This window comes from Tursiops truncatus, chromosome 14 (assembly GCF_011762595.2).
Source record: "Tursiops truncatus isolate mTurTru1 chromosome 14, mTurTru1.mat.Y, whole genome shotgun sequence".
NCBI classification, from domain to species: domain Eukaryota; kingdom Metazoa; phylum Chordata; class Mammalia; order Artiodactyla; family Delphinidae; genus Tursiops; species Tursiops truncatus.
In genome coordinates this window covers 14,832,320-14,859,744 of record NC_047047.1, presented here as the reverse complement: position 1 = coordinate 14,859,744, position 27,425 = coordinate 14,832,320, and the positions used below count along the sequence as shown (strand labels likewise).

Genomic DNA, 27,425 nt, shown 5'->3' with positions numbered 1-27,425 from the left:
AGGGAGGAGATATGTGGATATATGTATATGTATGGCTAATTCACTTTGTTATACAGCAGCAACTAACACAACATTGTAAAGCAATTATACTCCAATAAAGATGATAAAAAAAAAAGACACATTAAGCAGTGTTTGGACCTTGTTTGCATCCTTATCCTACTGTAAAAGGATCATTTTAGGACCATTGTGGAAAATTGAACAGGAACTGTTGTTAGATGACATCAAGGAATTACTTGGGTTTTGGTAAAACCAATTATTTGATTTTTGTTTGAATGTGTTAATGGTATTGGTTTGGGTTTTTTTTGTTTTGTTCTGTTTTTAGGTTCTTACACATTACAGAATCTGTGATGAAATACTAATGATGTCTGGGGCTTGTTTTAAAATACTCCAACAACAGCATAAAGTGTTGGAAGTATTTTAAAAAGAGCAAAATGTTGATGATTGTTAAACTGAGCACCTTCTTTTACCTCTTGTGTATGTTTGAAATACTCTGATACAAAAAGCTCTTTTAAAGTATAAAGCATCAAAATTAAAATGGCAGAAATACCTCCAAAAATTCTTTTTTAATGGTCAATCAATTGCTACACAATTAGTGTCTTTCAAAGAGAGGTGCGGGGAAGAAATTAGCCCCTGACCGCTATCAGCTGAGAGCTGGCCTGGTTCAAACAGACTCTGTGCTTCTCCAGTTGAACTCAAACAGCTTCATAGACCACCAACGTCAGACTTGGTCACTTTGTGCCCATGATGCCGTGAGACAAAAACCACACAATAATCAAATCTGAGAACAGACACAAACAAGAACTCTGTCCAAACCACAAAAATGACCGAATATCCTCCTCTCTCCACTAACTGGAGTAACTGCTACATCTTTACTGACACCTTGAGCCACGCTGCCCTATAGACTCCTAGATAGATGTTATTATGATACCTATCAGAGAATCACCTCAGCTTTCTGCCAACAAAAATTTAGAGTGACGTGGTGTCCCCTAAAAAGGCATGTTCAAGTCTTAATGACTGATAACCTGTAAATCTGACCTGATTTGGAAGTAGGGTCTCTGCAGATATAACCAAGCTAAGCTGAGGTCTTACTGGACCTGGATGAGCCCTAATCCAATAATTAGTGGATTTGTAAGAAGAGGAAAATTCGGTTATAGACACACAGAGAGGAGAAGGCCATGTGAATATACACAGGAGGTGAGCCAAGGAACACTCATCATTGGCTGCAAACATGAAAAGCTATGAAGAGACGAGGAAGAATACTCCCCTAGGACTTTCAGAGTGAGTATGGCTTGGCCAACACCTTGATTTTAGACTTATAGACTCCAGAACTATGCAAGAAAAAATTTCTGTTGTTTTAAGCCACCCAGTTTACAGTCATCTGTTACAATCACCCTTCAAAACTAATACATAGAGCAATACCCTGCTTCATTGAACCTTCCTCAAACTTTCCTATAAGAAGTTCTTTTAATGTTCTTTTACTGAGACATCTCATGGTTTCCCATCATCTGTGGTCTCCCTTATTGCAATAAGCAATAAACCCAATTTTTTTTTTACCATGGATGAGTTCCAGTGGTCTTTTTGTTTTTTAACATCTTTATTGAAGTATAATTGCTTTACAGTGGTGTGTTAGTTTCTGCTTTATAACAAAGTGAATCAGTTATACATATGTTCCCATATCTCTTCCCTCCTGTGTCTCCCTCCCTCCTACCCTCCCTATCCCACCCCTCTAGGTGGTCACAAACCACCTAGCTGATCTCCCTGTGCTACGTGGCTGCTTCCCACTAGCTATCCACTTTACGTCTGGTAGTGTATATATGTCCATGCCTCTCTCTGACCTTGTCACAGCCTACCCCTCTCCCTCCCCATATCCTCAAGTCCGTGCTCTAGTAGGTCTGTGTCTTTATTCCCGTCTTACCCCTAGGTTCTTCATGACTTTTTTTTTTCCTTAGATTCCATATATATGTGTTAGCATATGGTATTTGTTTTTCTCTTTCTGACTTACTTCACTCTGTATGACAGACTCTAGGTCCATCCACCTCACCACAAATAACTCGATTTCATTTCTTTTTATGGCTGAGTAATATTCCATTGTATATATGTGCCACATCTCTTTATCCATTCATCTGTTGATGGACATTTAGGTTGCTTCCATGTCCTGACTATTGTAAATAGAGCTGCAATGAACATTTTGGTACATGACTTTTTTTGAATTAAAGCTATGGGCATTGACTGCAGGCATGCTATAGGGAGATGAATTTTAGCAAAGAACCCATATTGAAGATAAAGATCTGGAATTTTTAAAATTGAGATGTAATTGACATATTATATTAGTTTTACATGTACAACATAATGGTTTGTTATATGTATATATTCCAAAATGATTACAGTAAGTTTAGTTAACATCCATCACCACCAATATGTTTTCTATGTCTTTGAGTTCATGTTTTCTTTAGATTCCACATAGTAGTGATATCATGCAGTATTTGTCTGACTTATTTCACCTAGCATAATGCCCTCAAGGTCCATCCATTACATATTGTCACAAATGTGATATATATATCACAGCACATTTTCTTTATCCATTCATCCATTGTTGGAAACTTAGGTTGTTTCCATGTCTTGGTTATGGTAAATAATGCTTCAATGAACATGGGGGTGCAGATATATTTTTGAGTTAGTGATTTTCATTTTCTTTGGATAAATACCCAGAAGTAAAATTGCTGAATAATATGGCACTTGTGTTTTTAATTTTCTGAAGAACCTTCATAATGTTTTCCATAGTGGCTGCACCAATTTACATTCCCACCAACAGTGCACAGGTATTCCCTTTTCTTCACATCCTCACCGCACCTGTCATTTCTTGTCTTCTTGATAATGGACATTCTAACAGGTGTAAGGTGACGTCTCACTGTGGTCTTGATTTGTATTTCTCTGATGATTAGTGATGTTGGGTATCTTTTGGGGTACCTGTTGACAATTTATTTATGTGTCTTCTTCAGAAAAGTGTCTTTGCCCATTTTGAAATTGGTTTGTTTGTTTGTTTTTCTATTGAGTTGTATGATGTCTTTATATATTTTAGATATTAACCCCTTATCAGATATATGATTTGCAAATATGTTCTTCTATTCCTTAGGTTGCCTTTTCATTTTGTTGATGGCTTCCTTTGATGTACAGAAAGTTTTCAGCTTGATATAGTCCCATTTGACCTGGAATTTTCTTCTTTTAAAACTTCTGTCCCATTAATATCCCTTGAGAAGTCTTCCTGTACCCCCACCACCCGGAGAATGAAACCATTGCTCTACAATATGAAGGAGTTCCTCAGCTTTGTCATCCATAAGACCAGCTTCGTCTTTAGTCTTATCCATTCTGTTGTTTAGTCCATCTATTTCATTTTTGTAATCTTGACTATAATATGATTAATTTCCAGGGATTATTTCTTATCTCTCACTAATTCTTTATTTGAGCATCTTGTTTTATGATAGGAATGCAATTTCCCCTAAAATCTCTCTGAGGGTTCCATTTGAATTTTTAAATCTTTTCTTTTGTTTTCCAAATTACCTCCATTTTCTTCAGTGTTCCTCGCTTAGTTTATTCTTCTTCTCTCTTCCTTGATGGTGATGTTTCTCAAATGTGTGTTGACTTTTACTACTTAGTTCTTAAGTGAGCACTGAGTTGATTACTGAGAACAAATTGTTTCCTCAAAAGGCCCCTGCCTTAAATGAAAAAGCTCCCCTGATCTCTGTGGGAGTGTAGGATGTTTGGTTAGCAGGCTTCCCCATACAGTGTGTGGGCATGGGCAGCCAGGAAGCCAGAAACATTTTATAAATGCCAAAATAATAAGGACTTTTCTTCTAGTAGTGAAGTTAAGTGGGTTTCACTCTTGGATGGAGCTGTCTATCCTTTTGACTCTCAGCTGAGTAAAGTGGAGGTCTGAAATCATCTGTCTTTTTCATCTCTGCTTTCCTTATCTCCCAAGCCTAATGCCTTCTTCCAATATCTCCTTATGTCTCCCAAAGACAGACCTCCCCCTTTCTCTACAAGGCAGTCCTTGGGTTTTGGGCTGGAGGGAGAGTGTCAGCACTGCCAGCCTTAAGAGCCCTGTTTACTCTACTTGGAATAAGGAGAGGGAAGGACAGAGAAGGGAAGGACCCACAAACCTGATCTTTCCAAGTACTCATCTTTGGCTAATTCCCAAGGATCACCCTGGGACCTGTGTCTGCTTTTCTTGCATGTATTGCTGTTGGGTTCGGAGTTTCTTGGAGACCCCCCTGAAGGGCAGTTCTTCCTTCCCTCTGTCTTGGGCCTGCATTCTGCCCTTCTCAGTTGAGTAATCTGTATCTATGTATTTTCCATCTTCCAAGATTTTTTTTTCAAAACTTTCTTCCTGCTGCTGGTTTCCCTTCCCATTATACTTTTATCAGGCAGGTACAGGTATAAGTGTAGGTACAGAAATGGAGAGAGTTCTACCTTTCTGTCATTCATGGACATTTAGGAGGAAGGGATGGTAGCAGTATATGCTCAGTTGACCATCTTGAAACAAACAAACAAAAAAACATTAGCTCTATTTTTAAAGAGATAGAGATGGTATAATGCAATATTTGTAAAAATGCTTAACCCAAAATTCAAGTCTCTAAAGGAACTTTCCTGTGTAGATAGCCACAAGTACATATTCATTCTCCTCCACCATTAAGATTCTGCTGTAGAAGAAATTAACAACCATTACATTACCCTGTGCAGCTGTGCTTCTGCTCAGTGGTCCCTGTTTGTTGTCTGCCATGTGTAGGACCTGGTAAAGATGATGAAAGCTTCTACCAGTAAAGTTTTTCAAGGTTTTCTTAAGTCATTAAGTGTGTCTATTCTAGGTGTTAGTTTCTTTGGGAACCTGTGAAGTATTTACATAGGTGAACAGAGGTTATGAAAAAGTAGGAAAATTGGTCAGATTGTCATTTTATTTAAAAATAAAAATTAGCTTCAAATCATTTATAGAGAAGACAAAAAGATAATTCCTCTTAGAGAAAGGTGTTAACTTCTGACATAAGACCAGGATTCACATAAAACCATTGCTGATTTCCAGATACCACCTATTTTCCTTTTACTATTTCAGTTCAAAATTTAACTTTTGAAAGAGTTCAACTCTACAATATATAGTTGAATGTATTTTGATTTCAGATGATGGGGCGCTTTTTCAGTGGTCTGGCACAGTCAGGGGCCTGGTGCTGCTTTGATGAATTTAACCGAATTGACATAGAAGTTTTGTCAGTCATCGCACAGCAGCTCATTACCATCAGGAATGCCAAAGCTGCAAAGGTAAGGCGCTGGTCAGTTGTCTGTGGAGATCGCGTTTCTTAACTTCATAATGAATTTACAGCATGTTGCATCTTAGGAAGGACAGTGCTAACTTTAGCCTCTGTATTCCAAGTTTCCAGTGTCATTGGTGAGTATTACAGCAACGGGACTTAGTTGGATGAATTAATTGCTCATCCAGGCAACACAGAGAAACAACTGAATGGCAGACATTGTGCTGGGACCTGAGGATACAGAGCTGGTGAGACTCAGTCCCTGCCCTCATGGAACCTTGTTCTTCCCACCCTCAACACACGTGCACATGCGCGCACACACACACACTCTTGTACTCCCTGTCCCTTTCTCCTCCACCTCTCTTTTCCTCCTCACCTTTCTTATTCTTGCCTTTGACATATACTTCTCTGCTAGGTTTCTCTAATGCTGCCTTATCTAGGCTCTACTGCCTTCCTCATGACCCCTAGTCTCAGTCTATTGCTGGTAGAAAAATGAGAGAGGAGTCCTGGAAAACCCAGGGGGACCTTGACTCTCCAGAACTCACTGGACTGGAAAAGCCAAGGAGTGTAGGGCCAGATGAAGATATTAAAAGGGCCTCACTATTTAAAATCTGATTTAGCCCTTATGAGCATGTTCCTGGAGAAGGGTGTTGTACTGGGAAGGTGATGGCAGTGAAGGATGGGACCAAGTCCCCTACCACTCTGTGTTGACCTTGTGAGATTATGTCATGAAGTCACCAAAGGGCAGATTGATGTTCAGCCAGTACAAACCAGAACAGCCTTGCCAATTGTTTAATATTTAAATAGTCACTGCCTTGAGCCCCTGGAAGGTCCCCACCATTACCTTGGCCCCTACCTGAAAAGTCTCAGACCTCCTCAGGATCCAGCCAGAAGGGTTCATCCTGACCTACCAAAGGGGCCTCTGGACCCAGCTCCCGCTCTAGGGACAAGAGCCATTCTCATCAGAAAGTGCCCTGCTAAAGAGCTGTTAAATATTTTATTGCCTCTGCAAAAAAGCATATTATAGAACAAGTAAAAAGAAAACAGAAATTGGACTTTTACCAGCTACTAAATTGTACACGTCATTGTACTTTACACTTATTTCATCTTCACACCAAACCAGTGTGAAGTAGATGGCGTTTTCCCAAGCTACAGGTCAAAAAGATTCAGAGAAATTAAAACATTTCTGGGAACAACATAGACCCAAGACACACATCTAAATCTGTGTGACCGTGAGGTCCACGCTCCTCCAACTACACACCCTCCGGGAGGCCCGCATTAAAATCAGGGACCACCAGATATAACATAATGTCTGTCATTATCACCATCCTGAGCGCTTAGCATGCTTAGCAAAGCCTCAGGAGCAAGGGAGAAGGAACCAGAGAGAAAGCAGGCAGCCTTGAAGCATTGCCAACTGGAGGGCAACCATGTGAGGTGAAAGGAAGGTAGGAGGACATCTGAGACTAACCAAATCTCACCCTTGACTTTGCCAGTGGTCAGAGGAGATAGTTGGAGTAGAATACGCCCCCTAGAATACGTGAAGAAACTAAAGCACAGCAATATACAGGTTTGAATAACACAAAAGCCATTTAACAGCAGCAGGACTGGGGTCTCCAGCTGTGGGGTCCAGCACTTTCTCCTCCAGGCTATGACACATCACCCCAGCTCCATCATGGTCTTCCCCTGTATTCTTTGTGACTGAATATAGTGCCTTCATCCAGTCACCCACCTAGAATCCTGGAATTCGTCTTGAATTTTTCCCATTGCCATCAACCCCAGAATCTAAGCCATCACCAAGTCCATTCAATTGTATCTCCTAGATCTCTCTCATCTCCAATAAGAACTCCCTAATTCTGGCTCTCCTCATCTCCCCAATAACACTCCCTACTTGTCCCCCTGTCTGTAGTTTGTCTAACCTGTCCAATGCCATCTTTGGTCCTATCACTCTGCTCAAAACTCTCTGTTTCCGCCCATCCATGGAACAAAATCTAAATTTTTTAGCCGAGCATGCAAGATTTATGATGCTCAGGGCCCAGCCTACTTACACTTTCCTCCTAGAACTTTTCCCTTTAGCAAAGTGAATAGCTGGCCATTCCCTGAACATGCAATGCTATTTCTTGTTCTTGCTCCCTTTGACTGGAATGGCTGCCCTGTTCATCTATGGGAAATGCCCTCTTCATTCTCCGAGTCTCACATGGGCTTCCCTGCTCCCTTCCTTTGCTCCCTGCGGGCTCTGCACACAGCTCCACTGTAGCATCGATTGCACTGCATGGTCATGGTCCTAGGTCTAACCCTACACAACAAGCCCAGGAGTTTCTCAAGGGCTCTGCATGCCCATTCCTAACCCATTGCCTGCCTGGCACAGATGCTCAATGGGTGTTTGCTGTTGAATGAAAGTGAAGGGGTAATTCCAATGACTCTAACAGTGGGGCCTCAACCACTCAAGGACTAAGATCAGATTCGAATTTCTTAGGGACTCCAGAAAGTAGTGGCGGAGAAGGTTTAGTGGCCATTAAATCTAAGTTGAATTGAGGAGTCTCAGCGAAAGATGTTGAGGCCCAGAAGATTACAGGTCTGGGCCAGGAAGGCGGAGACACCTGGGGCAAGGCAGGGGCAGGAAGGCAGAGAGCAGGAAGCACGTAGCCCGGAAGAGATTGGGAGTGGGTAGGACAGAATCAGGAGGGAAACATTCCCAACAGCAAGAGTCAGTAGTCTTTGCTTGAATGCATGTTACACAAGTTTTGTACTCAAGTAATTATGGGAAAGAATTTACAGATGTCGGGGGACGTGTTAGCTTATATTTTCTCTTTCCCTTCAACAGCTCTCTAGATTCATATTTGAGGGGCGGGAAATCAAGTTGGTTATGACTTGTGCAGCCTTCATCACAATGAATCCTGGATATGCAGGCAGAACCGAGTTGCCAGATAATTTGAAAGCCCTGTTTAGGCCCTTTGCAATGATGGTTCCAAATTACGCGTTGATTGCAGAGGTGAGCTTCACATTATAAAGCAGCAAAAACTTAAGCTTGTTTCTTTTATTTAGTATTTGATTATTGTGGTAGAAATTTTCCCTATGAATGCAGTCTAGCCAAGGTTATACAGTATTGTTTCCTCTTAAGTGTATAGATATGATTGTTACCACATAGAATGTTTTGTTCTCTGTGTGTGTGCATATGTGTTTGTGTGCATGTGTGTAGCTGCTATATCCCTAAAGCCCAGGATGGTATCTGGAATATAGTAAGCCCCCAAAACTGGAATGAATAAGTAAGTATAATTAGCCAGTCCATTGGGGTTCATCAGTTTGTCTCTAGGAATTAAAACGTCTAGATTATTCTAAAAAGACTGTATTATTCTCATTTCTCTCGCTGCATTATTTTTTTTAATTAGAGTCAAGGGATGTTAAGTAAAAGCAATACTAATCACTAATGATGGAGGTCAGGGATTTGTTTCTAGTCTGTATCAACTTAGTCAAAAAATAGCAACATTAATAAGCTAATTATTTATGATTGTATTTGTACCTTCTGTATCTATCTAGGAATCTTTCTATTTAAACTTTTTTTTGTTTCTTCATACTAGTTAACACCCAGTGTATTAAATTTTGTATGTATTTTTCTTGGCACTTTTTACCGAGGCATAATTTATATATAGTAGAGGGCACAGATCATAAGGGTACAACAGAGTGATTCCTTACACATGTATTCACCTGTGTGATCACCAAGACCAATATATAGGATGTTTACAGGACTCCGGAAGGCCCCTCATGCTCGGTGCTGTATTTCACAGCAAGGGATGCTACCCCTTTTCGAACGGAGCTTCTCAGAAAGCACATATTACTCCTGTGGCTAACAAATTCCTGACAACAGCTAATTTAAAATATTCCTCCGCATGAATTAAAAGTAATTGCCTAAGAATAGAATAGACCATGCCAAATCCTAGCATTAGAAAAAGTACAACTTTTATTAGTATAGTGCCTACAGCATCTCATGAGTCCCCCAGTGTCCTCTGTGGGTAAGATGGGGTGGTGGGCAGTTAAAGCAGGTGGCATCTTCACTCCAGACCCCTCTCTGGACAGGACAGTAAATGACTTGCTCATTGTCCAAAGCTGGTAGGAAGAAAACCAGGTTTGGAACTCAGTCCAACATTGTGTTCACATCTCACATTTTGTCCTATTATTATATTACTCAGTAATTAATTGGAGAAATTTAAAAATCCAGTCTTCTGAGTGCTATTCCTATTGTTGTTACAGATTAAATGAATCAGGGTCTGTCATCAGTAAATATTTTTAATCACCTGCAGTGCACAGAGTACTGTGCTAATAGGTAGTGATAGAGGAATGAAAAAAACAGACACCAGTATGAAATCTCTGCATTATCTCAAATCACAATTCCAAGGCCAACTGTAGTGATTTGAGTAGATTATGGATTGAAGGAGGTGTCCATACCCCCCTCCACGTATCATCACTGATTTATTTAACCAAGGGTGCAGAAACTTGTCAGAGGCAAGGTGGCTTCCTAGGGCGAGGAGAGGCTGCAAATCTTTGTGTAGCTTCCCTTGTCTCCCAGGGAGCCTAAAGGGAGTGCATCACTGACACTGTCAGATCAGGGAAGCTCAAGTCTTGCTTTTATACTCAGGCCTCACAGCACCATCCAGCCTCCACGATGTGAACATTTTCACAGTGGGCTCTGCTGCTCCTCCAACCAAATGTCACCAAGACCACATCTTCATCTGTCGAAAGAAAGCAGAATCAGTGCTCAGACATCCCCGTATAATATCCCACCTTCCACCTTGTGGCACAAAACCTTTTTCCCTTCAATCTTTACATTTCCTTGTTAAAGGGTATAACAACTTGGAGAGATGCAATATAATACCTAAAGTAGATTTTGAATACATTGGTATTATGCTAATATGTTTTTATCAATATAACATAATAGACACTGCATTATATTTTCCCATTCTAGGTAATTCTGTATTCTGAAGGATTTGAATCCAGTAAAATATTAGCAAGAAAAATGACTCAGATGTATAAGCTTTGCAGTGAACAGCTCTCTCAGCAGGATCACTATGACTTTGGCATGAGAGCCGTGAAGTCTGTACTGGTCATGGCTGGGTAAGAAACCAAAGTGGGCAAGAGTCAAGTTTCCAACCATGTCATCACTTGCATTTCGTGAGTAATTCACAGATGGCTCTTAAAGCAACTTAGCAAGTGATTAATAAATGTGAGCTGCTGCTGTTGTCACCATGCTTACCTTGACACCCCCCTGCTACAGTGAAATGGGGCATCTCTCTTCATCCCAAGGTTCTTCACTGTGAGAACCAACATAGCTGCCCCCAGACCAAACCTGAGTCTCCACTAGGCTTTGGGTAACTTTTGTTTCCCCTGAACTTGTCACATACAATGGGTTTCAGTGTACAAAAGGCTTTACCACCATGAGGTAGGATGATGAGAGTTAAAAGACATACAGTTTGTTATGCAGATACACTAATTAAGTCATACACGTCACCTGACAAAGCATACTTCAGTTTCATCACTGCATCCGCAGTCCAAGCTTTTATCCTAGACGCCCCCTCTCTCTTTACAGTTTGGTCCAAGGCTGAGCTTCTTTCTAGTTCCTAGTAGAACAAGAGTCTTTTCTCGTCTCAGGACCCAGTTTCTCTCTTTATAACCTCTTGACATGCCCACCTGTGGCATCCCCAGCTTGTCCAGAGTCTCTGAGGGAATCTATCTTCTCAGGCCGTGACTCGCTGGCTCAAGCTCCGCCCACACAGGACCCCTTCTGCCTGGCTCCTGTACCCCAGGCTTCTGCACAAATCTCCCTGGCTTTCTACCCTCTGTTCCTTCTTTCAACCTCCTAGATACAGTATTTCTCCTCTTTATAGGATTGCCATTAAAAGAAGAGGGATACTAAGGAGTTGAGACACTTGTATTCAGAGAACAGAACTACAGCCCACGGGCAAGACAGACAAAGGAGCAGTCATCTAGAATATAATGTGTGAGGGCAACCATGGGACTGTGCCCTGGGTTCGTTGGCAGGGGATGGAGGGACTTTCTAGAGGAGGGAATGTCTGAGCTGGATTTTGAAAGAAAAATAAGAGCCAGCAAAAGACCAAAGCAGAGCATTCTGGGATAAGAGAAAAGGGAGTCACAGGGATATGAATCATCATGATGTATTCAGGGAACTGTAAATACAGGTTGGATAAAGTCTGGATTGATGGGGGGAGCTTGAGAAAATGTCCTTGTCATTCTCCTCAAGGCTATGTAGCCTGTGCCTGACTTGTCCGTGTGCTCTCTTGGAGATGGACACTGGGCATGCAAGGGAAAATGGTACCCTCCTTCCAGCAGGAATCTGCAGTGGCGTGCCCTCCACAGCTTTCTGCAAGCAGAATCCCCGACCCACAGGTTTGGAAAATCACGTTCCATATTACGTTCTTGCAATGTCATCTGAATTATTCCTTTAAATTTAGGTCTTTAAAAAGAGAGAACCCAGACCTAAGTGAAGATGTGGTATTGATAAGAGCTTTACGAGACTCTAACTTACCAAAATTCCTAACAGATGATGCTGTTCTATTCAGGTAAATTTCTAGGTGCGACAGATAAAGCATAGCTACTGTGTAGAGGTAAAGCCTAGTTTATCTTCAGATATGTCTGCCTCTAACAAGGTGTCATCTTTTCTAGAGACACCTATTGCAATTTTTAAAATACTAGTTTAAAAGATACTAAAGTTTCAGCCTCAATTCAATCATTTATTTTTTTCAAAATATTGATCACCAAGCTGCATGCTGTGCAAATTAGCATTGGGTTACAAACTCCTGACCTAAGAGAAATTCCTGACTCAAAAGAAGCAGATTTGGGCCCCCACATAAATGTGATTGCTTTTATCTATTTCTACTTTTATTATTTAGTTTTATGTTTATCCAAGTCATGTAAGTATGTGGTTTTAAAAATAAAATGCTATGATAAGTTACTCTCATGAAAAACAACAGTTCCCTGCCCTTCACCAAGTCCCACTTCCCGAAGGCAATCATTTTTCAATTCATTCATTCGTTCTTTCCTATATCCCTCCATATTTTTTTAACATCTTTATTGGAGTATAATTGCTTTACAGTGGTGTGCTAGTTTCTGCTCTACAACAACCTCCATATTGTTTAGTACCACGTTTATGCCATCTCATGACTTTTCCATTTTAGATGTTATCTATTAAGTTACTAACAGAGAGATGAGGGTATGCACACGCACCTCTCCCCCTCCACCCATCCTTTCTGTGTAGTCATGTTACAATATAACTGGAGCTAAATATTCAGGATTTCCATAATTTATTATAGAAATATAAATGTTACCCAAAGCTGCACTATCTTTCCCTTGTTATTAAATTATCTAGCTTTTCATCTTCCCTTCATATATTATCTTAATTTTTGTTTTTTATTCCTTTTACCTACTTTTCTATAAATCTATCACTAATTCATTTCAAATTCTGCCAGAATAGAAATCTCCTAAAAACAAAATCAAAAACGACCTTCAATCGTACAAAATATTCTCTTGAATTTGTCTCCTTGGAGCCCTCATCCTCCTCTCTGATCTACACTGGTTGCCCATTACCCCTGGTGCATGTCTGTCATCCTGGGATGCCCATTTATGACCTTGCTGGGGATTCTCTTTGCCTTTATCCACTATCAGATCCCCTGTTACCCAGAACATGTGTCTACTCACTTTTGGCAGAACATGATGAAAATTTCTATACAGTTATGTTTGCACAATTATGATATTGCTATGAGTGAGATCCTAAGAAGTACATTTCCTAGATCATGGGGTATGGACATTACGGATTTACATAGATCCTATCAATATGTCCTCCAAAGACATTTTACATTTATATAAACAGTTTTATGAAAATGCCCATATCCCTTTATATGTTTTGGAGGGAGAGATACCAAAATAGTAGCCTATTTTATGTATATTACTTTAATTATTAGTACCACTGAGCATCATTTCTTATGTTCATTACTCATTTATATTTATTATTCTTAGAGCATTATTCTATTGTGCTCTTTTACTTAGCAGTTTGTGGGAAATCATAAACTTTATCTGGTATAAAAATTGGAAATATTCTCTAAGTATATCACTCACTCTTTATGTTTAAAGGCTTTTGCCTCACAGAAGTTTGATTTTTGCTTGTTTTTATTTTTTCACTTTATCAACTTTTTTAAGTTATAGAATTTTTATCTTTTTGGGGTAGACTTTCTTAACACAGTGTTGTAAAGTTCATCTCTTATATTTTCATCTAGTACCTTTTTTCCTTGCTCTTTTTTTATCGACGTATAGTTGATTTACAATATTGTATTAGTTTCAGGTGTACAGCATAGTGATTCAATATTTTTATAGATTATACTCCATTTAAATTTATTATAAAATATTGGCTATATTCCTTGTGCCGAACAATATATCCTTGTAGCTTATTTATTTTATACATAGTAGTTTGTACTTATTCATCCCCTACCCCTATCTTGCCTCTCCCCCTTCCCTCTCACCACTGATAACCACTCATTTGTTCTCTATATCTTTGAGTCTATTTCTTTTGTTATATTCACTAGTTTATTTTTTTAGATTCCATATATAAGTGATAACATAAGGTATTTATCTTTCTCTGTATGACTTATTTCACGAAGCATAATACCCTCCAGATCTATCCATGTTGTTGCAAATGGCAAAATTTTATTCTTTTTATGGCTGAGTCATATTCCAACATATATACGTACCAAATCTTCTTTATCCATCCATCTGTTGGTGGACACTTAAGTTGCTTCCATACCTTGGTTATTGTAAATAATACTGCTGTGAATATTGAGGTACAAGTAGCTTTTCAAATTAGTGTTTTCATTTTCTTTGGATTTATACCCACGAGTGGAATTGCTGGATAATATGGTAGTTCTATTTTTAGTTTTCTGAGGACCCTTCATACTATTTTCCATAGTTGGCTGCATCAGTTTCCCACCAAGAGCATAGAAGTGTTCCTTTTCTCCACATCCTCACCAACATTTGTTGTTTGTGGTCTTTTTGTTGATTGCCATTCTGACAGGTGTGAAGTGATATCTCATTGTGGTTTAGATTGGCATTTCTCTGATGATTAGTGATATTGAGCATATTTTCATGTGCCAGTTGGCCATCTGTATGTCTTCTTTGGAAAAATGTCTATTCAGGTCTTCTGCCCATTTTTTAATCGGGTTGTTTGTTTGATATTGTGTTGTATGAGCTATTTATATATTTTGGATATTAACCCCTCATCATTTGCAAATATTCTCCCATTGTCTTTTCATTTTGTTGATGGTTTCCTTTGCTGTACAAAAACTTTTAAATTTAAGTAGGTCCCACTTGTTTATTTTTGGTTTTGTTTCCTTTGCCTTAGAGACAAATCCAAAAAATGTTGCTACAATTTATGTCAAAGAGTATTCTGCCTATGTTTTCTTCTAGGATTTTAATGGTTTCCAGTCTTACATTTATGTCTTTAATCCATTTTAAGTTCATTTTTTATATGGTGTGAGAAAATGTTCTAATTTCATTGTTTTACATGTAGCTGTCCAGTTTTCCCTGCACCACTTATTGAAGAGACTGTCTTTTGCCGTTGTATATTCTTGCCTCCTTTGTCATAGATTAATTGACCATAAGTGTGTGGGTTTATTTCTGAGCTCTCTATTCTGTTTCATTGATCTATGAGTTTGTTTTTGTGCCAGTACCATACTGTTTTGATTATTGTAGTTTTTTAATATAATCTAAAGTCAGGGAGTGTGATACCTACAGGTCTTTTCTTCTTTCTCAAGATTATTTTGGCTATTTGGGCTCTTTTGTGTTTCCATACAAATCATAAAACTATTTGTTCTATTTCTGTGAAAAAATGCCATTGGTATTTTGAGAGAGATTGCATCGAATATATAGATTGCCTTGGGGTAGTATGGTCATTTTAACAATGTTGATTCTCCTAATCCATGAGCATGATATATCTTTCCATCTGTGTGTCCTCTTCAATTTCTTTCATCAGTTTCTTATAGTTTTCTGAGTACATGTGTTTTACCTCCTTAGGTAGGTTTATTCCTAGATATTTTATTCTTTTTCATGTGATTGTAAATGGGATTGTTTTCTTAATTTCTCTTTCCAATAGATTGTTGTTAGTGTATAGAAATGCAACGTGTTTCTGTATATTAATTTTGTATCCTGCACCTTTGCCAAATTCACTGATGAGCTCTAGTAGATTTTTGGTTATGTCTTTAGGATTTTCTATATATAATATGATGTCATCTGCAGAAAGTGACATTTTTACTTCCTTCTTTCTAATTTGGATTCCTTTTATTTCTGTTTCTTATCTGATTGCTGTGACTAAGACTTCCAATTCTATGTTGAATAAAAATGGCAGGAGTGGGCATACTTATCTTGTTGTGATTTTGAAATAAAAGTTTTCAGCTTTTCACCATTGAGTATGATGTTAACTGTGGGTTTGTCATAAATGGCTTTTAGTATATTGAGATATGTTCCCTCTATATCCAGTTTCTTGAGAGTTTTTATCGTGAATGAATTTTGAATTTTGTCAAATGCTTTTTCTGTGGCTGTTGAGATGATCATGTGATTTTTATTCTTCCTCTTTTTTGTTAATATGGTGTATCACACTGATTGAATTGCAAATATCAAACCATTCTTGCCTTCCTGGAATAAATCCAACTTGATCATTGTTATAAAGCAGAAACTAACACACCATTGTAAGGCAATTATACTCCAATAAAGATGTTAAAAAAAAACAAAAAAACAACAAAAAAATGATGTATCATTGTTGAGAATTTTTGCATGTATATTATCAGAAGTATTGGCTTGTAATTTTCTTTTTTTTTTTTTTTTAGTGTCTTTGTCTAGTTTTGGTATCATGTAATAGTAGCCTCATAGAATGAATTTGTGACTGTTCCCTCCTCTTCAACTTTTTTGAATAGTATGAGAAAGATAGCTATTAGCTCTTCTGTGTATGTTTGATAGAATTCCCCCATGAAACCATCTGGTCCTGGACTTTTTCTTGTAGCAAGATTTTTTTTTAATTACATATTCAATTTCACATCTAGTGATCAGTCTTGTTTATGTTGTCTATTTCATCCTGATTCTGTCTTGGAAGATTATATGTTTCTAGAAATTTATCCATTTCTTCTACATTGTCCAGTTTATTGGCATGTAATTGTTAATAGCATTCTCTTATGATTTTTTGTATCTCTGTGAGATCAGTTGTATATTCCTCTCTTTCATTTCTTATTTTTTTATTTGGTTCCTCTATCTTCTTCCTTAGTGAACCTGGCTAAAGATTTATCAATTTTGTTTATCTTTTGAAAGAAACAGCTCTTGGTTTCATTGATCTTTTCTATTGTTTGTTTGCTTTTTCAATTATATTTATTTCCTCTCTGATATTTATTACTTCCTTCCTTCTGCTGACTTTGGGCTTCGTTTCCTCTCCTTTTTCTGATTTCTTTAGATGGTAGGTTAGGTTGTTTATTTGAGATTTTTATTGCCTGTATCACTATAAACCTCCCCTTTAGAACTACTTTTGTTGTATCCCATAGATTTTGGAAAGTTATTTTTTTTTATTTTCATTTGCCTCAAGGTATTTTCTGATTTCCTCTTTGCTTTCTTCATTGACCCATTGCTTTCTTATTAGCATGTTGTTTAGTCTCCATGAGTTTGTGTTTTTCCCATTTTTCTTCCTGTAATTGATTTCTAGTTTTATACCATTGTGATCAGGAAAAAATGCCTGATATAATTTCTGTCCTCTTAAATTTGTTGAGACTTATTTTTGTGGCCTAGCATATGATCAATCTTGGAGAATATTGCATGTGCACTTGAAAAGAATGTGTATTCTGCTGGTTTTGGATGAGTGTCCTGTAGATATCTATAGGTCCCACTGGTCTAATGTGTCATTTAAGACAACTGTGTCCTTGTTGTTGTTGTTGTTGTTTTTGGTCTGGATGATCTGTCCATTGATATAAGTGAGGTATTAAAATCCCCTACTATTATTGTATTATTGGCAATACCTCCCTTTATATCTGTTAACATTTTCTTCGAATATTTAGGTACTCCTCTATTGGGTGCATATATGTTAATGAGTGTAACATGCTCTTCTTTTATTGACCCTTTTATCATTAATAATGTCCTTCTATATTGCTTGTTATAGGCTTTGTTTTAAAGTCTATTTTGCCTGAGTATTGCTACCCCAGCTTTCTTGTCATTTCCATTTACATGAAACATCTTTTTCCATCCCCTAACTTTCAGTCTGTGTGTGTCTTTAGCTCTGAAGTGAGTCTCTTGTAAGCAGCACATAGATGGGTCTTGTTTTTGTATCCAATCAGCCACCCTATATCTTTTTTATTGAAACATTTAGTCCATTGACATTTAAAGTGATTATTAATTGTTATGTACTTATTGCCATTTTATTACTTGTTTTATGGTTGTTTTGTAGTTCTTCTCTGTTCTTTTCTTCTTCTTTTTGTTTCTTCCCTTGTGGTTTGGTGATTTTCTTTAGTGGTATACTTGTGTTCCTTTCTTTCTTGTTTTTGTGTATCTATTGTAAGTTTTGATTTGTGGTTACCATGCTGTTTATATATGTTGACCTATAACTATATCTACTTGATTTAAACTGATAGCCGTTTAAATTCAAACGCCTTCTAAAAGATCTACATTTTTTATTCCCCTCCCCCACATTTTATGGTTTTAATGTCATATTTTACATCTTCATGTTTATCCCTTCACATTTACTGTAATATAGTTGATTTTACAATTTGTCTTTTAATCTTTGCACTAGCTTATTTAAGTGATTGATCCACAGCCTTAACCATATATTTGCCCTTACTAGTAGGATTTTTCCTTCCCTACAAATTTTTACTTCTTGTTGTAGCCTTTTCTTTTCCACTTAGAGAAGATCCTGTAACATTTCTTTTAGGGTAGGTTTAGTATTGATGAACTCTTTTTGTTTTTGCTTTTCTGAGAAGTTCTTTATCTCTCCTTCAATTCCAAATGATAATCTTGCTGGGTAGAGTATCTTAGGTTGTAGGATACTCTACCCAGCAAGTAGTTAAGCACTTTCAGCATTTTAAATATAACATGTCACTCCCTTCTGCCTGCAAGTTTCTGCAGAAAAATCAGCTGATAGCCTTAGGGGAATTCTTTTGTATGTGATTCTTTGTTTTCCTCTTGCTGCCTTTAGAATTCTCTCCTTATATGTAACTTTTGCCACTTAATCATGATATGTCTTGGTATGCATCTCTGCATGCATCTTGTTTGAGTCTCTCTGTGCTTCCTGTACCTGGATATCTGTTTCCTTATTTGGGTTTTCTAGTTCCTTATTAGAATTCTCACTGTGCTCATCTATTCTTTTCCCTAGTTCAGTTAGCATTCTTATCACTAGTACTTTGAACTCTTTATCTGATAAACTATTTATCTCTGTTTCATTAGTTGCTATTTTAGATTTCTTTTCTTATTCTTTCATTTGGAACAAAGTCCTCAGACTTCTCGTTTAGCTTAACTTTCTCTGTCTATATGAAATTAGGTGAAAGAGTTACCTATCTCAGTCTTTTAAGAGTGTCCTTGTGTAAGACCCCATATGCAGTCTGCACTGTGCCCAGTGGCTTTGGTGGGAGAGCTGGATCTGAAGTAAGCACAGGCCACATCTTCCCCCAGGGTGTACTGGCAGCAATCCCTGGTGGGAAGTGGGGCTGGAAATGGAGGGGCTAGAGCCAGAGTCAGGTGTGAACCAGGGCTTATCCTATGCTCAGTGGTCAACACTTGCCCTATGAAGGGCAGAGGCAGGTCCCAAGGTGCTGAAGCAGAAGCCCTGAGGTTGGGTCTGAGCTGGTTCTATTCCCTCTAAGTGTGTGATCTACCCCTCCCAGCATCAGCACCTTCACTCTAGAGGAGCAGTGCTGAGTGAGAAGGGCCGGACTGGATGCCAAATGCAGGTTGGGGCAAGTACTGGGGTGATCCCAACACATCAGAGTTCCAGGCCACTCACAATCCACTGCCTCCATAAGCTCCATCAATAGCCTCCCTTGCCCTATTCAGATGCAGTGCTGGGTCCAAACCCACTCCTTCCCCCTAACTGCACAGTCTCCTTGGCAATGGCAGCCTTCACCCCTAGTGGGGAGCTGCACTAGAGCTAGTAGTGCTGGAGCAGGTGCTCAGCATGGGCCAGGGCACAAGGTGGGAGACAGGGGTTGTGGGAAACCAGTCAGAGTCCCAGGCAGTTTCATTCTGTTTCCTCCCCCTTGTTCTTGGGAGTAAACAACCATGGGTACACCCCTCACAAGTGGAGTCTGGGTTTCTTACAGCTCTGCTGGTAGTCCCACTGGCTTTCAAACCAGCTAAGAGGTCTTGTCTTCCCAGTGTCAGCCCCCAGGACTGCAGTGCCCAATGTGGGTCAAACCCCTCACTCCCCAGGGAGGACCTCCAAGCCCATGTAATTCCCTGCCTCTTGTGTGTCCCCTCCAACAGGCACAGGTACCAACCTAATCGCTCTTTCTCTTCCCTTCCTACCTGACTCTGTGTGGATCTTTCTTTACAATTTTGGCCGCAGAAGAGTCTTTCTGCCAGTCTCCAGTTTGTTTTCAGTGAGAGCTGCTCCACATATAGATGTATTTTTGACGTGTTCATAGAGGGAGATGAGCTCACATCCTCCTACTTCACCATCTTGATCTCCCTCATCTTGTACGTTTCTTGTCATTTTATATTAAGTTTTTTACTGCCTCTCAAATGTTTTTGTGTTATGTAGCGTAAGGTGGGAGTTTAGCTTCTTTTTTTTTTTTTTTTTTAAACTGGGCCAACCTTTATTATTTTTTTTTAAACCCCACATTTGTTTATTTATTTTATTTTTGGCTGTGTTGGGTCTTCGGTTCTGTGCAAGGGCTTTCTCTAGTTGTGGCAAGCGGGGGCCACTCTTCATCGCGGTGCGCGGGCCTCTCACTATCGCGGCTTCTCTTGTTGCAGAGCAGAGGCTCCAGACGCGCAGGCTCAGTAGTTGTGGCTCACGGGCCTAGTTGCTCCACGGCATGTGGGATCCTCCCAGACCAGGGCTCGAACCCGTGTCCCCTGCATTAGCAGGCAGACTCTCAACCACTGCACCACCAGGGAAGCCCCTAGCTTCTTTTTTACCCATAGAACCATACCATATTAACTGTTTCCTACAGAAACAGTCCATTTTTCCTTTACTCCCTTTTTTATGTAGTACTAGTTTTCTATTTCTATTTCCATCTTATTTTTCTGAATATTTATATACCATTATAAGCACACATAAGTGCTTTGGGGAAAAGTTGAGATATAATTTTTAAAATAAACTGTTAAATTTGTCACCTATATGTTTGGTACTATGCCACATATTGTGTATAATACAAAAATGTAAGAAATATTCCCTACCTCCAAAAGCTCCCAATCTACTTAAGAACATTGGTCTACTGTACAAGAAACAAACAAAATCATGCACAATATCAGAGAAATGATAGATTCTGGTATAACACACAGGATAATCTAGTACTGTGTGTTCAGAAGCAAAGATAATGAGAAAAATAGGACCCATAGTAATGTTTAATAAATTAATTGTAACAAACATGGGGAAATATCAACGACCAGTGTTCCTAACTTATTTTCTTTTATTTTTTACAGTGGAATCATATCTGACCTTTTTCCTGGAGTCCAAATTCCAGAACACGATTATGGTATATTGCAGTCAACAATTATAGATGTCATGAAGAGACAAAATCTTCAGCCTGAGACATGTATGGTTAAAAAAGTGATACAGTTCTATGAAACCATGCTAGTAAGGCATGGTGTTATGTTAGTAGGGCCAACAGGAGGTGGCAAGACCACAGTTTACCAAATACTAGCAGAAACTTTAGGGAATTTGAGAAAACTTGGTGTAGACAATCCCTTTTACCAATCCGTTAAAACATATGTTCTTAATCCTAAATCAATTACAATGGGTGAATTATATGGTGAAGTTAATAACATAACCTTAGAGTGGAAAGATGGTTTGATGGCACTAAGTATCCGAGCAGCTGTGAATGATACTTCAGAAGACCATAAATGGATCATCAGTGATGGGCCAGTAGATGCTCTTTGGATTGAAAATATGAATACAGTCCTGGATGATAACAAGATGCTTTGCCTGGCTAACAGTGAGAGGATTAAACTCACACCTCAAATCCACATGCTTTTTGAGGTAAATTGCATATTCCTTACTGTGGAGTGAAATCGTTCATTAGATTAGCATACCATCATTAATTTTTTTCTCTTACTGATGTACCATTGACTATCTGTAAGGCCTACCATGGTGTTTTGTTTACATACTAAATATTTACCAAATTGTCCTTTTATAATAGATTGTCCATTCTGACAACCAAAGTCTCTCAAATGTTTCTGTCTCTCTATAGACAGGAAATACAATAAATTCTAGCTTCCCAAGCATTTGTTTCTTTTCCTTTGGAGGCAGTATATATATATATATATATTTTATATTTATATATTTTATATAATATATAAATATATTTTATATATATATTTTTATATATATATTTATATAATATAAATATATTTTATATAATATATAATAATATATTATATTTTTTTATATTTATATATAAATTTTTTTAAGATGAATAAATCATCCTTCTGTGGTATGAATATTTGGTGATGGGATTGGAAAAGGAATGTGGGCCAAATACAGCTACAAAATATTATGGAAGATACCACCCCTGCTGTATTCATTCATCAAGCATTAATTGAATACCTACTATGTCCTGGGTATTAGGCTAGGTATTGGATATAAGAATGAAAAAGATAAGAAGAAAAACAAAAAGAAGGGAAAAGAAATACTTATACCTTCCCATAAGGATTTGACAGTAGCCTTCTACATTTTTTTTTTCTCCTTACGCCTCACTTAACTTTTCTTCTCCATTTTTAATCACTTATAGCTCCGCCATTCTCTTCCACACAAAGCCTTACAGTGTTAAACTTTAAATGTGTGATTCCTTAACATTGAATTTAGAGGAATAAGGAAGTATCATGTTAGCCATTTCCTGTTCGACGTTTTTCGATTTTAGGTGCAAGATCTAAAGGTTGCCTCTCCTGCAACAGTCAGTAGATGTGGGATGGTGTTTGTGGATCCTGAAGAACTGAAGTGGATGCCTTATGTTAAAACCTGGTTGAAGAGTGTTTCTAAAAAAGTAAGTGCAATCAGACACTCCCCACTGTCTCCATCTGTCAGGGCTCACCCTTCCCTCGAGTGCCCAGATAGCAATTGGTTAACGCCTCACTGTGCTTGATTGAGGGAATCCCCGCATTGTACATAGCTCTCTCCCCAGAATTCTTGGGATCTTCCAGGAAGGTTGTGTACTTCCCAAAGCTGTCCTCACTTTTTGTTACCCTGCCTGGCTTCTCTCCAGACTGTTTTCTCTCAAATATAAACACTTCCTTGAGCTTCCCCAAACGCAGGTAGAACAACCTGGGGCATTAAAAAAATGACTTTGCAGGAGGCTTGAGATAATGAAAGGGAAGTACCTGGAAGGAAAAGAACAGTAAATCCAAGCATTGTTACAGTTTTTAGATTTTAGGAACCCCTAAAACCTCTCAGAGCCAAGAAGAAGAGAAAACCAGTTTACCTCCCACCCAACCTTAGGTCGATTACCAAAGACAAATTCTAACCTCAGAGGTACCATTCCACCCAAAGTGAAGGAAAGCTTTTACATTACTATTCAGAACAACTCAGTTCCATATTATCTTCTGTGCCCTCTGCATTCTAAAATACGGTTCCTCTTTACCTTAACAAGCGATGTTTTTTTCTTTTTGAGATTTCATTCTTTTTTTTTTTTTTTTTTTTTTTTGCGGTACTCGGGCCTCTCACTGTTGTGGCCTCTCCCGTTGCGGAGCACAGGCTCTGGACGCGCAGGCTCAGTGGCCATGGCTCACGGGCCCAGCCACTCCACGGCTTGTGGGATCTTCCCAGATTGGGGCACGAACCCACGTCCCCTGCATCGGCAGGAGGACTCTCAACCACTGCGCCACCAGGGAAGCCCTGAGATTTCATTCTTTTTTATTGCTGAGTAGTATTCCATTGTCTATATATACCACTTCTCCTTTATCCACTCATCTTGTTCTTATTTTATTATTATTATTTATTTATTTATTTTTGCTGTGTTGGGTCTTCATTTCTGTGTGAGGGCTTTTGCTAGTTGTGGCAAGCAGGGGCCACTCTTCATCGCGGTGCGCCGGCCTCTCACTATCGTGGCCTCTCTTGTCGTGGAGCACAGGCTCCAGACGCGCAGGCTCAGTAGTTGTGGCTCACGGGCCTAGTGGCTCTGTGGCATGTGGGATCTTCCCAGACCAGGACTCGAACCCATGTCCCCTGCATTAGCAGGCAGATTCTCAACCACTGCGCCACCAGGGAAGCCCTGTTCGTTTGTTTTTTTTACTTGGGGTAGAGTTGCTTTACAATGTTGTGTTAGTTTCTTCTGTGCAACAAAATGAATCAACTATATGTATACATATATCCCCTCTCTCTTGGACCTCCCTCCCACCCACCCCCATCCCACCCATCTCGGTCACCACAGAGCACCAAACTGAGCTCCCTGTGCTATACAGCAAGTTCCCACTAGCTATCTGTTCTACACATGGTAGTGTATATATGTCAATCCTAATCTCCCAATTCATCCCATTTCCCCCTTCCTCACCATGTCCACATGTCCATTTTCTGTCTGCTTGTCTATTCCTACCCTGCAAATTGGTTCATCTAATGGATAAAGAAGATGTGGTACATATATACAATGGAATATTACTCAGCCATAAAAAGGAACAAAATTCGGTCATTTGTAGAGATGTGGATGGACCTAGAGTCTGTCATACAGAGTGAAGTAAGTCAGAACGAGAAAAACAAATATCATATTTTAATGCATATATGTGGAACAATCTTTTTAAGTGTTTTGCTCCGTCTCATCTCAAGAAAGCCACTTCAAGAAAGCCATCTTCTTTCTGCATCTCCCCCTCCAAAAATGAATCAGAAAACTATTGTTTTCCTTATTCTTAGGCAACAACATTTTAATAATTTTGTGGTAAACTCTCTGAGTACCTTATTTTTTTTTAATTTCTTATTGGAGTATAGTTGATTTACAATGTTATGTTAGTTTCAAGTGTACAGCAAAGTGAACAGAGTACCTTATTAAAGACAGTAATTCTCAGAATTGAGACTTTATCATGGGCTGCCAAAAGATGTTAAACATTTCTGAATTCACTCTTTTAATAGACTTTATTATTTAGAGCAGCTTAAGGTTTATAGAAAAATTTAACAGAAAGTATAGAGAGTTGTCGTGTAATTTCCCTCCTCCAAATAGTTTCCCCTGTTATTAACATTTTGTGTTGGTGTGGTACATTTGTTAAAATTGATGAACCAGTATGGACGAACCATACAGTCTTATGAACTAAAGTCCATAGTTTACATTATGGTTCCCTTTTGTGTTGTACAATTCTATGAGTTTTGATAAATAAACAATACCATGTATAATATCATACAGAATAGTTTCACTGCCTTAAAAATCTGTGCTCTACCTATTCATACATCCACACCCTCTCAACCCCTGGCACCACTGATTGTTTTTACTGTCTCCATAGTTTTACCTTTTCCAGAACATCATATAGCTGGAATTATACAGTATGTAGCTTTTTCAGATTGACTTCTTTCACTTAATAGTATGTATTTACGATTCCTCCATGTCTTTCTGTGACTTGATAGCTTATTTTTTTAGCACTGGATTAATACTCCATTGTATGGATTTATCAAGTTTATCCACTCAACTACTGAAAGACATCTCAAAGTTTCCAAGTTTTAGCAATTATGAATAAAGCTCCTATAAACATTCACGTGCAGGTATTTGTGTAGACATAAGATTTCAACTCATTTGGGTAAATACCCAGGACTGTGATTTCTGGATCATATGATAAAACTATGTTTACCTTTGTAAGAAACTGCTAGTCTGTCTTCCAACATGGCTGTACCATTTTGTATTCCCACCAGCAATAAATGAGAGTTCTTGTTGTTCCACATCGTCACAGAATGTGGTGGTGTGGTATTTTAGATTTTAGCCATTCTAATAGGTATGTCGCGGTATCTCATTGTGGTTTCACTGTGCAGTTTTCTAATATGTTGAGTGTCTCTTCATGTGTTTATTTGCCGTCCATATTTCTTTGATGAGGTGTTCAAATCTTTTGCCCACTTTTTATTAGATTGTATGATTTTTTTTCCACAGATGTCAATGACTACGCATTGTGCTTTATTTTTATTTATTTATTTATTTATTTATTTATTTATTTATTTTTGCCTGCGTTGGGTCTTCATTGCTACACATGGGCTTTCTCTAGTTGTGGCGAGCAAGGGCTACTATTTGTTGCAGTGAACAGGCTTCTCATTGCAGTGGCTTCTCTTGTTGCAGAGCACAGGCTCTATGTGCACGGGCTTTAGTACTTGTGGCATGCAGGCTCAGTAGTTGTGGCTCACAGGCTCTAGAGCGCAGGCTAAGTAGTTGTGGCACAATGGGCTTTGTTGCTCTGCGGCATGTGGGATCTTCCTGGACCAGGGATCGAGCCCGTGTCCCCTGCACTGGCAGGCGGATTCTTAACCACTGCGCCACCAGGGAAGTCCAGGTTATATGTTTTCTTATTATTGAGTTTTGGGAGTTCTTTATATATGTTGGATACAAGTTATTTATCAGATATGTGTTTTGCAAGTATCTTCTCCAAGTCTGGCTTGTCTTTTCATTCTCTTGACAATATCTTTCACAACACACACATTTTTAATTTTAATCATCTAACTTATCAATTTTTCTTTCATGGATTGTGCTTTTGGTGTTATATCTAAAAACTCACTTCCAAACCTAAGGTCACCTAAATACTTTCCTCTGTTTTCTTCTAAGAGTTTTATAGTTTTACATTTTACATTTAGGTTTATGATCCATTTTGAGTTAATTTTTGTGAAAGGCATAGTATCAATGTCTGGATTCTCTCTCTCTTTTTTTTTTTTTTTTTTTGCATGGGGATGTCCAATTCTAGCACCACTATTGAAAACACTGTCCCTTCTCCATTGAATTGCCTTTGTTCCTTTGTCAAAGATCACTTGACTATATTTGTATGAGTCTATTTATGGGCTCTCTATTTTGTTCCATTAATCTATTTGTCTATTTTTTTTTGCCAGTATCACACTGTCTTGACTACTGTAGCTTTACAGTAAGTCTTGTCAGGTAGTGTCATTCCTTTGACTTTGTTCTCCAATATTGTGTTCACTATTCTGGGTCTTTTCCCTGGCCATATAAACTTAAGACTCAGTTTGTTGATATCCACAAAGTAACTTACTGGTATTTTGATTCAGATTGCATCAAATCTATAGATCACATTAGGAATAACTAACATCTTCACAATATTGGGTCTTTCTATGCATGCACATGAGCTGTCTCTTAATTTACTTAGATGTTCTTTGCTTTCTTTCATCAGAATCTTGTTGTTTTCCTCATATAGATCTTGGAAATATGTTGTTAAAAATATACCTAAGTATTTTATTTTTTGGTGCTAATGTAAATGGTGTTGTATTTTCAATTTCAAATTCTAATTATTCATTGCTGGTGTATAGGAAAGTAATTGACTTTTGTATATTTACATTGTATCCTACAGCTTTGCTATAACTACTTATTAGTTCCAGGAGTTTTTGGTCAATTCTTTGGGATTTTCTATGTAGATAATTGTTTCATCTGTAAACAAAGACAATTTTTTTTCTTTCTTCCCAATCTGTATACATTTTTTCCCTTTTATTCTCCTATCGCATTAGCTAAGACTTTCAGTACAATGTTAAAAAAAGTGGTGAGGGAGCAACATTTTTTTTTAAATCTTTGGGAATCAGTCCTTTACCTTACATAGATATTTAAAATGTTTCTCTTTATACTTCTTCTTTTTCATTGTTCTTAATTATGAGAGATATCATCAATAGAGATGACTACATGAAATATATGTTGACAGTTTAACAAATGATTATAAAATAAACACCTCTGTACCCATTACCAGATCAAGATGTAGGACATTATCAGTGACCCAGAA

General features: G+C 38.3%; 1 protein-coding gene across 1 annotated transcript in view; it reads left to right on the top strand.

Annotated features, from left to right (window-relative positions):
• DNAH6 (dynein axonemal heavy chain 6) overlaps window positions 1-27,425 on the top strand; it is a 291,734-nt gene that overhangs the window by 130,087 nt on the left and 134,222 nt on the right. Inside the window, exons 30-35 of the mRNA XM_019942077.3 lie at window positions 5,170-5,307; window positions 8,119-8,286; window positions 10,255-10,403; window positions 11,759-11,866; window positions 20,961-21,516; window positions 22,397-22,519. Coding sequence (XP_019797636.2) covers window positions 5,170-5,307; window positions 8,119-8,286; window positions 10,255-10,403; window positions 11,759-11,866; window positions 20,961-21,516; window positions 22,397-22,519 — 1,242 coding nt within the window. The remainder of the gene's footprint in view (window positions 1-5,169; window positions 5,308-8,118; window positions 8,287-10,254; window positions 10,404-11,758; window positions 11,867-20,960; window positions 21,517-22,396; window positions 22,520-27,425) is intronic.